The sequence below is a fragment of the Notamacropus eugenii genome, chromosome X (assembly GCF_028372415.1).
Source record: "Notamacropus eugenii isolate mMacEug1 chromosome X, mMacEug1.pri_v2, whole genome shotgun sequence".
Taxonomy (NCBI): Eukaryota; Metazoa; Chordata; class Mammalia; order Diprotodontia; family Macropodidae; genus Notamacropus; species Notamacropus eugenii.
In genome coordinates, this window is record NC_092879.1 from 57,814,201 (window position 1) to 57,830,430 (window position 16,230).

The 16,230-nt window shown below is 38.9% G+C and overlaps 1 protein-coding gene across 3 annotated transcripts; it reads left to right on the forward strand.

Annotated features, from left to right (window-relative positions):
* The first annotated feature begins 336 nt into the window (after positions 1-336).
* Positions 337-15,983, forward strand: HTATSF1 (HIV-1 Tat specific factor 1). 3 transcript variants are annotated; one of them, XM_072627121.1, is made up of 10 exons: positions 337-617; positions 904-1,074; positions 4,190-4,361; positions 5,434-5,481; positions 6,531-6,685; positions 8,363-8,526; positions 9,549-9,648; positions 12,430-12,519; positions 14,177-14,314; positions 15,439-15,983. In XM_072627121.1, exons 2-10 carry the CDS (start codon positions 913-915, stop codon positions 15,595-15,597), a joined length of 1,188 nt encoding a protein of 395 aa, XP_072483222.1. In that variant the 5' UTR covers positions 337-617; positions 904-912; the 3' UTR covers positions 15,598-15,983. The 3 variants fall into 3 exon arrangements, with proteins under 3 accessions (XP_072483222.1, XP_072483221.1, XP_072483220.1); XM_072627120.1 differs by having other exon boundaries at positions 369-641; XM_072627119.1 differs by lacking the exon at positions 337-617 and having other exon boundaries at positions 649-1,074.
* Positions 15,984-16,230: the final 247 nt, after the last annotated feature.

Consider the following 16,230-nt stretch of genomic DNA (forward strand, 5'->3'; position numbering starts at 1 on the left):
GAGAACCAGTTGGGCACGTCAGCTGTCCCCGGCGGTCCCAGGGAGCCACGCCTTCCCAGACTGAGACCCCAATTTGAGAGTCACCCTTCGGTCGGACAGCTCCCCGCCCCCCTTTTTATTACACGCTCAATAAGACACGCTCTACACAGCGCCAAGAGCTCCCTCAGCCCCGCCCAGCTAGCTGAAAAGGCTGCCTCGGCGCGTTCCAATACGCCCTCCCGCCAAAGCGCGGGCACTCCGCACCGTCTGCCTAGCCCCGTGGAATCTCAAGACACGCACTGCCAACCTAGCCCCGTGGAATGTCAAGACATTCCAAGCCCAAACCGGAAAACAATCGGTCCGAGTGTCCCGCCCTTACCAGAGGAACCAATGAGGACTCTTCACGTCACGGGGAGGCGGAGACAACTAGGAGGAGTCCGCCCCACGGATACGCTATTGGCTCCAGCGGCGTCCGCTCGCGGTGGGAGCAGGTGGTACCCTGTTGGAAGGTGGCGCTCGGGACGTCCGGACCGTAGAGTTGGAGCCACGGCCAGCACGCCCCCATCGGCTCCTGGCTGCAGTGCTCTTGCTGCCTCCTAACTTGCTTTCCCCGGGCGTGAAGTCTCCGTTGGTACCAGGTATCAAGATTTATGCCCTTCGAGGTATGCTGGCCAGCGCGGGGGTCGGAGCGAGTCTCCTGCCGGGATGGGAATGGGGAGGGGTAGGGGTAGAGAGTGCGTGGTCGGGAAAGCCAAACTTCCCGAGAGTTTCCCCGTCCGGAGCCGGGAAGCGGTCGGGATAGAAGCAGGTGGCGGGGACGGGATGGAGCGAGCAGCGGCGGCCGGTCCCACCTCCTCCCCTTCCCATCCTACCTCCTCCCCGACTTTATCTCGGCTTTTCCTTTCCGGGCACGGTTCTTGGGAGCGGGGAGACATGAGCGGCAGCGGGCGCGACGAGAAGAAACCACTGGGGCACCAGAAATTCTCGGAGGAGCGCCGCGAGGTGCCCAAGGGCACTCAGCCCTACATTTACGTGGACCACACCGATGGCACTGCTTACGAGTGGGACTGGGACAAGAAGGCTTGGTTTCCCAAGGTATTCGTGGCTGGAGGACGCCAGGGCTGGGGGTTCAGGGGGTGGGGATGGGACGCCATGTGAGCAGCAGCTGCGGCTGTTGGACGCTAATCCAAAGTTGCTGGTCACCTTCCATAATCTTAACTTTCCAGGCTTGGCTTCGATTTGCTCCGTTGCCAGTTCATTTCATTTGTTTAATTGTATTTCTTCCCGGGCTTACGATTTATTCCCCCCCAAAACTAGATAGTGTCTGAGCCCAAAAGGGACCTTCCTTGGCCGCTTAGGGTATCAGATCTTCAAATTGGGCGTGATTAGGCGAAAACTTACGATCGCTATGATAATTGTTGACTTGGTGAGCAGACTGGCTTCCAATTTAAGAACCATCTTCGGATTGCACTTTTCGAATGCGCTGCTGTTGCTTTCTGCTTTAATTTTGTCTGTGGGCGTGAATAGTTGAGCTCTATAAATTCCGAGAGTACGTCCAGAGACTTAGATGAGGAGAGTTTTTCCAATTATAATAATGCATGGCTTTTTCCAAACAGTGTTGGATTTGAGTACCTTGAATTTCTTGGCAGTTCTGCCCAAAATGTTACCTCCTACTTGAAAAAGAGGAAATCCAAAACTGTGTATTCGGATAAGTCAGTCAATACGTATTTATTAAGCATTAAATTAATTTAATCTATTTTTATTTATTATTATATATAATTATATAATATATACAATTAACGTATAATAATTGTTTATATAATTAACAAATTGTTATACAATATAATTATAATATGATATGATATAATAATAATATTATTTAAATTAATGCTTAATAAATACCTACCATGTGCCATGCGCTCTAAGCAATGGGAATGCAGAAAGACGCAAAAGATCGTGCCCCCTTAAGAAGCTCACGGTCTAAGGGGAGAGACAAGCAAGCAAATATGAGCAAACAAGCTATTTGCAGGATAAATAGGAAATAATTCAGAGAGGGAAGGCGCTAGAATTTAGAAGTGTCAAAAATTAAATCTTTAAAGTATGAGTCCTGGGAAAGGGGGTAGGGGCAGGGTGAGAATCTGAAACTGAAAATAAAGTTGAATGGAAAAAAATGTTTTTTAATAACTACAGAATGGATCAAATATTTGGAAGACACAGGAATTATGTTCATACACTTGTAAAAGATTTTTACGGAAATAAAGGCAGGCTTTAATTAGAGATATAATAATTGTCTATGATTAGACTACATTGGTATGGTCTAATAGTATGTATGATTAGATCATGCAATATGTGACAATGCTATCTAAATTAATTTACTTATTTAGTGCCATAACAATTAAACTACCATTAGGTTACTTTATAAGGCTGGGGAAGAAAGTCATCTAGAGGAGCAAAAGATCAAGAATTTCAAGGAAAATAATAAAGGGGCAGGAGAAAGACATAAGAAGGAAGGGGACCTCACGATAGTAGACCTCAAATTATAGAGCAATAATTATCAAAACTTGGTAATGGCTAAAACGAAGAAAAGTTGATAAGTGGAATGGGTTAGGTACATGAGATCCAGAAACAAAAAAGAAAAGCGCATCCTATGAGAAATTTAAAGAAAATAAGAAATCAGAAGGAGGTTCAGAGGCAGCAATTAAAGTGGTTTGGAATAACCATGCTGAATGGAAGGTATACGTAATAAAAAGCAAGCTATATGAAATGAGATTCACAGTTTCATATACCATACTTTGGAAAGGATGCACATAAAACATTTGTAAAGTTGTAAAAAAAAAAAATTGAAAATGTTCGTTTGTTGATTTTTCTCAAGTATAGAATTTAAAAAATTAAGATTATACAAAAAAGAAAAAAATAGAATATGAGTCCTGCATAGATGGAAAAAAGGGACCCAAGAACATACTGCCTGGCTTGTGAACCTACGATGACAAGAACTCCATAATTACGTATATACAGGTTGCTCCAAAATCTTAAGTGAAGTGTTATGCTACTAAACTTTTTTAGAGCTTCTCTCATTCTTTTCCTTCCCCCTCTTTTTTTCCTCTTTCTCCTTCCTCTTCTCCTCTTCCTCCTACTCTTCCTTTTATTAAAGCTTATTAGTAGCTATTAAAACTTTTGGAAAGCCAAAAACTTTATTAAGACTCTAGTGATATCCTGTACGTATTTAAACTTCCTTGAATCTTAGTAACCCATTCTGTTTGTACTTTATTTCTGTCTTTATAAAACTAGTTCAAGTTCACATTTTTTCAACCACCTTTTTTGAGTACTTTTTGAGCAATTTTGAGTAACTTTTACAATAGTCTGATCTTTGATTGACTTATTCATCATATTAAAAATAAAAGGCATAAGTCTGCCTCTCTACAAACTTTTAGCTTCTAATTTTTCCTCATTCCTAAGATTGATTGGACTAAAGAATTGATTTGGCATTAAGATAGCACTACAGTTTTTCTTTTGTGCAGTGATATTTTACCTGTAGATAGTTACAACCTGGTAGTGTTGTCCTCATTTTAGTTTGAAACACATTGATAAAGTGCCATTTTTGTGAGAATGAGGCAAACCTAAAATTTAGTCTGAATCCATATCCTGTACGGTAAAACATCGTACCTTTCTAAATCTCTGTGTTTACTTAAAATTATTAAATAGTAAATACATATGTTAAATATAATATATACTGTATAGTTGTATGTATATATACACTTGTGTACATGTACATATACATACATATGTGTGTGATCGATATTGTGACTAAAACTTAATGAACTGCCTATCTGAACTTTAGCCTGATCACATATATTTCATCTGTTCCTCTTATAGTACATAAGGTTTTTGATGGAAAAACAGAGCTAGGTAAAATGTATTCATATCCACTCACAAAAGTGAACATGAAACAGTGTATAAAGCAAAGTGGAAAAGGTGCCAAGAGAGTTCAGAAGTGCCCTTATGCTCAAAATTTCTTCTGGCATCCTGGTTGCCCACCAATCATCTGTTATTAACATATGCTTTCCGTATGTTCAAGTGGTCTGGCTTTTGTACACTTCACTGCTGTAACTATTGTTGCTAGAAGCCCATCTACATTTACCATAATTTGTAATACTGTGATTTAGGGAATAACGAAGTTAGGATGTGTTTACATATTTGAATTTCCTTTTAGAAAAGTAAAGGTTTCCTTGCTACACATCCTGCTGATAGCCCTTCTTCTTCTCATACAAAAAAAGAGCATGAGACTGGTGTCAGTGTAAAAGCTGAAGAGAAATTTTTAGATAAAAGAGCCACACAAAATATTGAAAAAACGCAGAAAAAAGAAAAAAGAAAGCTTGAATCAGGTAAGCAGCTATCTTAACAAAAATGTGATAGCTCAAAAAAAAAAAACTTTAACCCTAAACCTTTGGAGAATAGCAGTAGCTTTTTTTTAGTTAATTTATTTGTTTTCAGTTTTCTACAATCACTTCCATATATCTTAGATTTTTACCCCTCCCTCTCCCCTCCCTCCCCGAGATGGTGCGCAATCTTATATAAGGTTCTACACACATATTCTTATTAAATACATTTTTACCTTAGTCATGTTGTATAGAAGAATTAAAATGAATGGGAGAAACCATTAAAAAAAAACACAACAAAACATAATGCAAAAGAAAATGGTCTGCTTCATTTTGCGATCCAATTCCATAATTTTCTCTGGATGTGGATGGAATTTTGCCTCAAGAGTTCATTGGGAATTTTTTAGGTCCTTGCTTTGCTACGAAGGACTAAGTCTACCAGAAAAATTCCTCACACTGTGGCTGTTGCTGTGCACAAAGTTCTCCTGGTTCTGCTCCTTTCACTCAGCATCAGTTCATATAAGTCCTTCCACGCCTCTCTGAAGTCTTCCTGTTCATCATTTCTTTTAGCACAATAGTATTGCATTATAGCAATAGCTTTTAAGGAAATAACAGTAATAAGTCATTTTAAATAGTTTTTGGAAATTTTTTTTGGAATCAAAATAAGCCAACCTCTCATTTCAAATTAGTACCTTGAAAATAAATAAATTGCACAGCTCAGAAGCGTTTTCCAAAGGAGGGTAAGAGTTTGAATTGTTTTGTATGGTGATCTAAGTGCCCAGATAAGTGAAGGCTAGGGGAGACAGCCCAGGGCAGCAGGGAAAATACAGGTTTAGAGCCCAAGGTCCTGGGTTTGGAGCTCTGTCCTTCTGGCCCTGTGTGCATCTTGTCCCCCCCTCCATCCTCCCCGAGTCACCTTTCCACTCTGGGCCAGTTTCCTCATCTGTAAGATAAAGAGCACGAGTTGGCTCAGTGACCTATAACCTTCTGGCTCTAAAATTAGGATATTGGAAGCTTAGAGAAATCACCCTAACAAGTGTCTGTGCTCTGGGCCTCATAAATTTCATTTTATTTTCAGGATGGTTTCAAGTTGAAGAGGATAAAAACACAAATGTTTATGTTACTGGTAAGTACCTTCGAAAAGGGCATCTTCCATTACATTATGATAGAAAGTCTTTGGTTTGTAACATCATTTTGATTTTCTTCGTGTGTATATTTTATGTTAAAATTTGGCTTACTTGTATTTGGAAACCTATCCAACAGTGAAAAATGTGTATTTACTGGTAAATTTGGGAATAGGAAAAATCAAATGTAAAATTCCCAGCGTACAACTCTTCTTGCCATCTCATTTGGGATCTCAAGCAAAGTTAGTTCTGCGAACTCAGTGGTAATACATATATGAACAGCTAATGCAGGGTTGAATAGAGTGGTGGACTTGGAGCCAGGTAGCCCTGGCTTTGAGTTCTACCTTGGACACTGACTTTGTGCACAGACCCGTTATTTGCCTTCTTTGTGCCTCAGTTTCTTCTTCTGTAAAGTTGGGAGGGGTGTTTTGGATGATCTGTAAGGTCCCTTTTAGCTCTGGATTCTATCTCTAGGATAAATAATTGAAATATATATATACACACATGTATTTGAGTAAATAACATACATCTTTCTTAGAAAATCCTACGTGATTGAGATTCAGCATACAATTAGACATCCTAAATTTTGAGCAGCTTAATTCCAGATATGTTGGTTTAATTTTATATATATGCAAAATGTAGTTACCATGAAAATCACAGCTTCTGTACCTTCTGAGTTATTAGCTTTTTATTTTCCTTCACTGTGGAAAGTGGTTTATAAAAACAGTAAATGAAAATACCTGTTACTGTGTAAGGATATTAAGGGATACAAATACCCACGAATGGTGAATTTTGTTTTAACTATTTTTGATAATTTGATGGATAAGAGTGATACTTTAAATTTGCTTTTAATTTTTTGTTGTGTAGAATTTTTTAATTTTAATATAGTCAAGTGAATGTTCTTATGAATATTCTTGAAGAATCAAGTGGCACAGTATCAGTTCATGGGCATTAGTGATTGGTAGAATGCCTGGATGAACCAGCTTTTAAGAGAACTACAGCTACTCTCTGTTTTCTGAAACACATTGCAACATCTTTGTTAACTTGGCAGGCTTACCTCCAGATGTTACAAAGGATGAATTTGTACGGCTTATGTCCAAATGTGGCATTATCATGAAAGATCCCCAAACAGAAGAATATAAAATCAAGCTGTATAAAGATGCAGAAGGAAATCTTAAAGGAGATGGGCTTTGCTGTTATTTGAAGGTTGGTTCCATAGATAAGATGAAGATTGGAGAATCTTAACTTGAGATTGCTTTAAGACTAAGCTTTGACGGATGATGTCCACCATCTAGAAATATCATGAGCAAGGTGTGAGGGAAACTGAAATTTCAGCTTGCATATGTGTACCACATTTAGTAAAGTTTATTTGTGTGACCTTACCAGTGAATATTTCTTGTCTAGCAAAGAGTTCGTACCTTCCCATTTACTTCTTTGAATTGCTTTTTTTAAGTGAAGAAGGGAGTGTGTGGTTAATAAAAATTGGGAGTTGGTTAATAGCAACATGAACCTCCAGGGGAAATTGGCAGAATCAACAGACATTTACAGAACACGTGCCATGTAAGCAGCATTGGGTTAGCACAGGGATGGGGAATCTGTGGCCTCAAGCCCCTCTGCAACGGCCTTTTGCCTGAGTCCAAGTTTTACAGAACAAATCCTTTTATTAAGGGGATTTGTTCTGTGAAGTTTGGATTCAGTCAGGACCACACTTGAGGACCTAGAGGGCCACATGTGGCCTGGAGGCCGCAGGTTCCTCAGCCCTGGGTTAGCACCTCCTGGAGAAGATGGGAGAAATAGAAGACAAAAATCCTTGTCTTTGAAGAACTTAGCAGTCTAACAGTAGTGGTAACAAAATGAGATACAGCAACTTGAAAGTAGCTGCAGACTGACAATTGAGAAGAACGAAATAATGTGTCCCCCCTTGCCCCAGATTAAATATAGGTGTACTGAGGGCATGTAGAGTGGGGTAAGGAAAATCCAAGTGAGGCTGGGGTTGAACAGTCATGGAAGAAACGCTGTGTAGCGTAGGGGTTTTTGAGCTGGGTACTGAATTGATGGATTTGGAAATCACCACAAAAGTATTATGCAATCAAATAAAAGAAAATTTATAGACATTTTACAAGTTGATTCTAGGATTATTAAACTCTTTCCCCAGTGTATATATAAATGCTTGTTGAGATTAATTTGGACCAGATGGTATTTTTAAAGAAGAAATGGGGCCTCTAAGAAAGTTGATTTGGAGATAATGGAGGACTTTGAAAATTGCTCCATTGGCAGCTTGAGAGGTAGAGAGACATCAGTAAGTAGGGATTCGAATATCAGAGTATCATCTTTCAGGCCAAGCGTTGCTGAATCCTTCTTGTCATTTCATTCCTTGCCTCTGCCTGCTCTACTTGCAAAGCTTTGAGCACTACTTTAACAGTACTCTCCATTCGTGTAACAACCAACACCATAAAACGTATTTCACATAAAAACACCTTGCAATTTTCTGCTGATCATAGAGCTGGGTTAGACAGGAATTGGAAAACAAGATATTACCAATCCTGTGAGTCATCTGGGCCTTTAGCTGAAAGGATCATAAAATTTTAAAGCAATAAGGGATGTTAGAGGTAATCTTGTTCGTCTAACCACCCTTATTTTACAGATGAGAAAATGGAGGCTATGAGAAGGGAAGTTAAGGCCATACACTAACTAGTTAGTGTCAGAGCTTGGACTCAAAACCAAGTTTCCTGACATACAATAACTCAGTGTTTTTTCCACTGCACCCAATTAGTTTACATATTGGTGTATGTTTCTGGGATGTGCATCTCTCCTGGAAATAATTTTGATGATTTCTCTTGTTTCAGAATAGAAAGTAACAGATTTTATTTTACCTTCAAATAGAAAGAATCTGTCTGTCTAGCATTAAAGCTTCTAGATGATGATGAGATCAGAGGCCACAGAGTGCATGTCGAAAAGGCAAAGTTTCAGCTCAAGGGGGAATATGATGCCAGTAAAAAGAAGAAGAAATGCAAAGACTACAAGAAAAAGATGTTTCTGCAACAAAAGTTGGTGTTGACTTTTTCCTGCAGGCATTATTTTTTCAAACGAAGTATCGTAGCTAAGACATGCTAACAACTTTTGGTGATAGGAATTGGGTTGTTTTATTCCTCCAAACATATGTATATGATTTCATATAAATGCCACCTGTACAATGACATTCTTTCCTAGAGAATGACCAAGAATCTTACAGGGGATGGTTAACAACAGGGAGATTGGAGGCTGGTTTTTTTCCCCTCCAGTGCTAGAAATGCATTCCATTTATTTGCAATATAAATAAGAAAAGATTTTTTTTTAAGTACTGTGCATGATACTGGTTGTTTTATATTTTTTTACCTAAGAAATTATTAAGTAGATGTTTATTAAAATCCAGCTCCCAAAATTGGAATAGATAATCATTAGGAAACTGACACTTTGTAAAATTCAAGCTCTTTTTAGACAGTAGCCAAAGTAATATATTTGTGTCAATTTTAGAGGAACTCTAAAATTGTAGTGAAATTGGTGAATTTGCCCTTAGGGAAAAGAAAGTCAAGGATGAGCACAGTTTTTTAGCTATAAGCCCCATGATTTCTTAGTGTCTCAAGTGAGTGAATGTGTGAATGCAGCACGGGGAATTTGTTTTTTGTGTGTGTCCATAAAGCCAAAAGAGACTTCAAAGACAATTACTGGTGTAAGTAAGCTGTCTTTCACAAATGACATTGGCATTTTGAAATAAATACAAACTTTATAAACCAGAAGTGATTCTGCAAGAAAAAAAAACAAACAAAAAGGATAGCCCTGGGCTACTCTCAGGATCTGAGTTTCTGGGACCTGCAGCACATGTTTATTTTTATTTCCAAATGGTCTCTGATGAATGGTAACTTGAGGAAAATAGGGATTTGTGTTTACATTAAAGTCAAAGTTATTGTCTCTATCGATTGCCCAGTGGGGGGAGAATTTTAACAAATGAGATTTTTCTCCGATAAACATTGGAGAGAAAGCCCAAATGCAAAGATAGCCACATTATCTTCTTATCGTTCATTTATGTCAGACAGTCGACTTGGTGGCCTGAGAAGAAAACTGGCACAGCTCGAATGCGACATGAGCAGGTTGTCATTATCAGGAACATGTTCCATCCAAAGGATTTTGAGGTGAGGAGTCTAAATCCTTCCTAGCGGATACTTTGCTGTCATGATAGTAATTGTTCTTTAACGTTTATAGAGCTCTCAGTGTGCATGTGCCTTCTTGAACGTTGCTCAGCAGCCTGGGAGATGGGCCACATCATGATTTCTTGGAGGATTCCAAAGTCAATGTCACTCCAACTGACCAATTTCACTTGTATAAGTAGTAGAGGCATGCAGATTCAAATGGCAAAGCCATGAAATTAATCCAGGTTTTCTTTTGCTCCTTGGCTGGAACTTAGAGCCTCAAGTAACTAACTGGGGAAAGCGATGAAAAACAGTTATTAAAAGATTTCCAGACAGAGGGCGATAAATGCCTCTGGGTTTGGACAGGGGTGATTTGTGACGTGTTAAGACCGGTTATTTAGTGAGGTGCTATTTTCCGAGAATCCCGAAATTCATAGTTATGAAGAGGACTTTGTGGTGGTAGTGAATGCCCAGGTAGATAGTTATTCTAGGATCAGAACATGGGAAACTATAGAAGGGACTTTAGCAGTCCTCCCATCCAACTCCCTAGCCCAGACTGGTAAAGTGACCTGGCCCAGTCACTAGCTAGAAAGTAGTAGAACCAGGATTTAAACCCAAGTCTTTGGATTCCAAACCTGGTGTTTTTTCCACCATGCTACACTGATCCAGAGAAAGCAGAGAAGCAGGGAAAGAGATGTAGTAGATGTTAATTCACAGTTCATATCTTCAATTTAACCCAGGTCTCTTCAGTAAAGGAGTCTCCACCATTTCTCCTCTCTGGGATACAGAGGTGATGTCTGCCCTTTTTGATTGTGTGCCAATGGTAGGGATGGTAGGCACGGGAGTCCCTTCATTTGTCTTTAGCCCCTTTCCCAGGTTTGTGATCTCAGGCAAGTCACTTCACCTTCTTGGGCCATACGTTCCCCTTGTGTAGAATGAAGAGGCTGGACTCAGTGGCCTCAAAGTTCCTGCCAGCTCCTGATCTTGGCTCCTTTGACCTATGACCTGCTAGGTACTTTGTTTCTCCTTTGATCATGTTAGAATTCAAATAGAATAGCCAGGTGCCTTCTGACTTAGAAGCTGCTCTGCATTGTTCATTTTCATCATGCAGGTTGGTCTGTGCATTTGAAAAAATGACTTAAAAGACTTAGAACACATTTGAGGTTGTGTTCTTCTGTTGCAAGTGCTCAGCATAGGAGCCTGCTTTTCCTTGGATTGCTTTTGGTGAGGAAAAGTTGAGTTTTCTAAAGGATAGAGAGTATTTGCACTAGGCGTTCTCAGTTAAAGCTGATCTGAATCATCAGATAAGGTGGGGGTTTCTGAAAGTAACAAGTGTCTCCCCTCCCCTTTGGGGTACATTTATATGCCAGACAGCTGAAGAGTGTTAGAAGTAATGAGCTGAAAATTACTTTTTCACATCAGGGCAAATGACAAACGTTCATTTTTCTTTGACATGAGAGGATCTTCTATATATAATTTCTAGCTTTATTCAGAATATATCGGCTAACAAGGAGCTCTGAGAAAAGATTGAAAACTGAGGTCCAACAGTGGGTATATTTCAGCCTCACTCTTAAGTGTATCCAACTCAGGGATGGGGAACCTGCAGCCTAGAAACCACATGTGGCTCTCTAGGTCCTCAAGTGCATCTGACTTTGACTGAATCCAAACTTCACAGAACAATTCCGGAACTTGTGTGAAGTTTGGATTAAGTCAAAAGGCCACAGTTGAGGTCCTCAAGGGCCATGTGTGGCCTCAAGGCCACAAGTTTCCTTGCCTGAACTAGACCTTTTTTAAGAGGTAGCAACTTCTCTTTCTATCAGGAAAAAAGAAATACCACTGGCTCCCAGAGGGAAAAAAACAAAGCCTGGAAAATAATAAATGGCTAGAGATGGCTTTCTGAAATTTTAATGGCTCTGAAATTTTTTACTGCAGGACTTTAGAACAATCCCTGTATCTTTACTATGATCTGATTTTAATTTAAAATCTCTTTAAGGACTCTTTCTGCTCAGAAGTTGGTTGTTGTTTTTTTAAGCAGCATTTTCATATTTCATTTTAGAGAAAGACAGCAGGACACCTTTAACCCCTGTGCTATATAGGTTTGAGGTTTGTTGGATTTCTCTCCCAGGGTGCAGGGTAACTACTAGTAGTGTTCCACGAATATATGCATATTCATCAAATGTCTTCAACTTTGCAGTTTTGAAATTTTTATTCAAATCAGTACTTAATAGAGAATTCAAAACATTTGTTAATTGAGCAGTACAATACAAGTGAACTGGACAAAATCTGTTTTTGTCAGATCCTTGCATGTATACTGGTGTTTGATATTTATAATAATAGAAAAAAATAAAAACTAATTTGGGAATATTGAAATTGGCATATGAATTTAGTTTGTAAATTTTTAAATACATAAGACTTTTTTCTGAAAAAGTTTGTCTTCTCTAAAGACTTAAATTCTTTAGAATCTGGGCTTTTCATATACTTTTCCTTTTTTTCCCTGAAAAGCAAAACATTAAATTTTATTGAACCTACAGTATACAGGAAAATATTTGATAATTATCATAGTTTGGCATCAAAAGTTAATTTGATGGGAGTTTTTTATTTAATTTTTGCATTGTTTGCATTAAATTTGATTTTGACTTCTGTAATATACACAAAACCATTTTATAAAAGCAGAGTGTGCTTGTGGTAGTATTCTAGCTTCATTTCTTTTTTTAAGAAAGGAAATGGGTTTGAAAGCTTTATATTTGGAACAGAAATGTGTTTAACCATGTGCAATCTTTGCAGGAGGATCCATTAGTGCTAAATGAGATCAAGGAAGATCTCCAAACAGAATGTGAAAAGTTTGGGCAACTAAAGAAGGTCCTTCTCTTTGATGTAAGTGCATGACCCAATTGTTCAAAAATTACTTGAAAATAATCGGTCTTCCATCTTAACAGGCCTTAATGTATACACAGAGTTTGGAATCCCTTTCTACCTAATAGACCTATTTATCTAGTAATAAAGAGGCTCAGTGGAGAGAAGGGCTCTGTCCCCACAGCCAGGAAGGCCTGGCCTCAGGTCTTTGCTGTGGAACCCTAGGAAAATTGCTTCATTTCTCTGTGCTCCAGGCAACTCAAAGACCATAAGTTTTCCCCAAAGTCCCAGCTTGTATTGACAGAGGAGTCTCCTCATCTAGGAGCTCCCTAAGCCAAGAAAAAGCACAGGTCCGGCTAACTCTCCTATTTAGTCACAAGTATGTGTCCTGTAGAGTAGGTAGGTGGCACTGCAATGACTAGAATGCTGGCCCTGGAGTTCAGATCTGGCCTCAGACAGTAACTATATGACCTGGCAAAGTCACTTCACCCTGTTTGCCTCAGTTTCTTCATCTATAAAATGAGCTGGAGAAGGAAATGGCAAACCACCCCAGTGTCTCTGCCAAGAGTCAGATACAACTGAAACAACTGCATGATGAGAAATGTGCCCTATAAGGAACCAGAAGAGGCTTATCAATGTATACCAGCACTCCATATAAGGCCATCTGGTGCTTGTCAAGAAATAAGCATTTATTAGTGATAGTTTTATCCGCCTAGATAATTTTCCTTCAACATAAGGGCTAGACCTCTGACCAGATTCAGGAAAGGACAGAAAAAACTTGGTCTGTGGTAACCCACCCTACCCCCCCCCCTTTGCATATTTCCCCTTGACCTTGCATTTTGACAAAGGAAAATGTTTTCCCCTCTGTAGTTCCCACCCACATGCTTTGAAACACCAACCCTTGTTTTTAACAGCAACTTTTCCTGTTGAAATATATTTATTTCTTATTGGAGAAGACAGAAGGTTAAATTTGAGGAGTAATTAAAATTGAGGAGTAATCAGGGGGACGCCCAACCAGTTCTCACCTCTTTGCCAGTTTCCCTCCTTATCTTGGCTTTCTTAAGCATGAGACTTCCCATCTACCAAGACACTTGAAAACGCCTGTGGCAGCTTCTACCTTGTTTCAGAAAGAAGCCCCAAACCTGAAATTGAAATCGAATTCCAAATGTACAAACTACCTCTCAGTTACAAACCATTCTCCTTTCTCTGTGCTTCCCTTCTTTTGCCAACTTTCACATAAGTCATAGCACTTCAAAGAGCCCTTTCTCTCCCCCTCCCTGTACTGAGCATTGAGAAATTGCTTTAAAAAAAAGGTATGGGGAAGGGGACCTCGAGATGTTCTAGGGTGCAGGTAACTAATTGTTGTACAACTCTTAGTTAGTCATGGCCCTTTAGTAAATAATTTGGAACGTCTCCAAAACAAAGTTTGCCAAGGGGAAGGGGGTTGGAGGTGGGGCAGACCCAGCATCCGGATGAACTTTCCTAACACTCCTTAAATCCGCATTTTATAGGCCAAATATCAGGGAAGAGAACCAGGAAGTGTGCCAGTAAATAGACCAACCATTGTTGATCCCCAGTACATGTGAAGTGCTTGAAATCTTTTGTCTCTCCCACCTAGATTAGTTGGGGGGGGGGGGGGGGAGTGCATTTTAATTATGCCCTTTTTGTCCCTTTCCAGAGACACCCAGATGGGGTGGCCTCTGTGGCATATAAGGAGCCAGAAGAAGCTGATCTCTGTATTCAAGCCCTCAACGGGAGGTGGTTTGGTGGTCGTCAGCTAAATGTGAAAGTATGGGATGGTGTGACAGATTATCAGGTGAGAGCTATAGCTTTCCAGTCTCCCTTTTCCTTCTGCCTATCTCCTCCCCATGTCCTATGTTCAGGTTGGATATTAATGATGAAAATTAAAAATGAAATTATCAGAATTTTGTTTGACATAAGGATACTGATTATAATAGGTCTTCACTCTTAGACTTTAGGTTCTCTTTAATCAGTAATATCTGGTCACTGGATCCAGATGTCTCCGGAGGAGAAGTGAGGCTGGTGACCTGCACAGTCCTCCCTCACTCAAAACAAAGTCAAGCGCAAGTCATGTCATCATTTCTCTGATGGCATGGTCTTCTTCGGCAATGAAGGTCGAACACAACAATGACAATGTAACAAGTCATTTTCATTCTTATTTTGTACCTATGACATTGGGGGAGGGGTTGAGAGGTATGAGAGGTATGAATCATGGTCTTCTACAATGAAAGACCAAAATGAAGAAGTAGAAACTAAATCTTGAGTCTTGCTTGGAATAGCTAGATGGTAGGTAAAAGTAGTAGCAATGTGGAATCAAACAGTTCTCTTTCCATTTGGAGTTATAAGTTGGTTTTTTTTGTTTTCATCAGTGATCTCAATTTCAGTTGAAATATAGGGAGTGCCTGACAGTCATTTAAGGAAACTGATCCTCTGTCAGATTTTAAAGGCCAAATATCAGTTATCTGAGTTGAGATTAGATATTACTCAAATTACGAATTTGATAGTTGTAATATTGTTACCTGTTATTAATGCTTATGGACTTCTTCCATAAATTTATCAGAATACTAAATCCTATATGAATTTCATACTTTGTCGAAAAAACTAATAAAGCCAACTCCCCTTTTCAGTCTCCTATACTCTTTCCAGATTCTGTGGTAGCTTTTTTTATTATATCAACTTGTCTCTTTTTGCTACAGCTAACCTCTGTGATATGATTAAAACTAACTACTTTGTGGTATTCTGTAGTAATCCTAGCTTTGAAGAAGTTAGTTATTTGAGCTATTTCTAATGGTTCTCATTACTCTCGAGTTACTTAAGGTAACTGCTGTACCATGTAGTAAGTTTGGAAGCACCACATGGAAAGTTGGCACTTGTTTTGGCTTGAAGTGTCTTTGAATAATATTTTCTATTTATGTACAGGTTGAGGAGATACCAAGAGAGAAAGAAAAACGACTGAAAGGCTTGGAGTTTTTTTTAGGGTATCCTAACGTCCTGAAAGAAACTCATTCATCAGTTCCCAGTTCTGCCTCTGGAAGCATGACCCTAGCAGCAGGGAAAAAGTTCTCAGAGAATAAGTAACACATCAAAAGAATAAACAGAAGAGGAAGGGAGTAATGGAGAAAGTTTCAATTAATACAGGACATGGCGATACCGAAGACACAGGACACTTAACCTTTTACGTGTGCTCTATAGATTTGAGTTTTGTTGGATTTCTCTTCTAAGTTTCAGGGTAATTACTAGTAGTGTTTCATGAATATATGAATATTCATCAAATGTCTTCAACTTTGTAGTTTTGAAATTATTGTTCAAGTCAATACTTAATAGAGAATTCAAAACATTTGTTATTTGAGCCAGTACAGTTCAAGTGAACTGGACAAAATTTGTTTTTCTGTCAAATCCTTGCATGTATACTGGTGTTTGATATGATAATAGAAAAAATAAAAACTAATTTTGGAATATTAAAATTGGCATATGAATTTAATTTGTAAGTTTTTAAATACATAAGGCTTTTTTTCTGAAAGAGTTTGTCTTCTCTAAAGACTTAAATTCTTTAGAATCTGGGCTTTTCATATACTTTTTCTTCTTTTTCCCAAAAAATAGAACATTAAATTTTATTGAACCTACAGTGTACAGGAAAATATTTGATGATACATAGTCTGGCATCAAAAGTTAGTGTGATGGGGGTTTTTAATTTAATTTTTGCCATTATTT

Excerpts from the sequence above, each read along its gene's own strand:
- HTATSF1 (XM_072627119.1), top strand. The coding sequence starts at position 685 with ATGGGAATGGGGAGGGGTAGGGGTAGAGAGTGCGTGGTCGGGAAAGCC. Across the intron at positions 1,075-4,189 it reads AGAAGGCTTGGTTTCCCAAG|AAAAGTAAAGGTTTCCTTGC; the intron begins GTATTCGTGGCT and ends ATTTCCTTTTAG. Across the intron at positions 4,362-5,433 it reads AAAAAGAAAGCTTGAATCAG|GATGGTTTCAAGTTGAAGAG; the intron begins GTAAGCAGCTAT and ends TTTTATTTTCAG.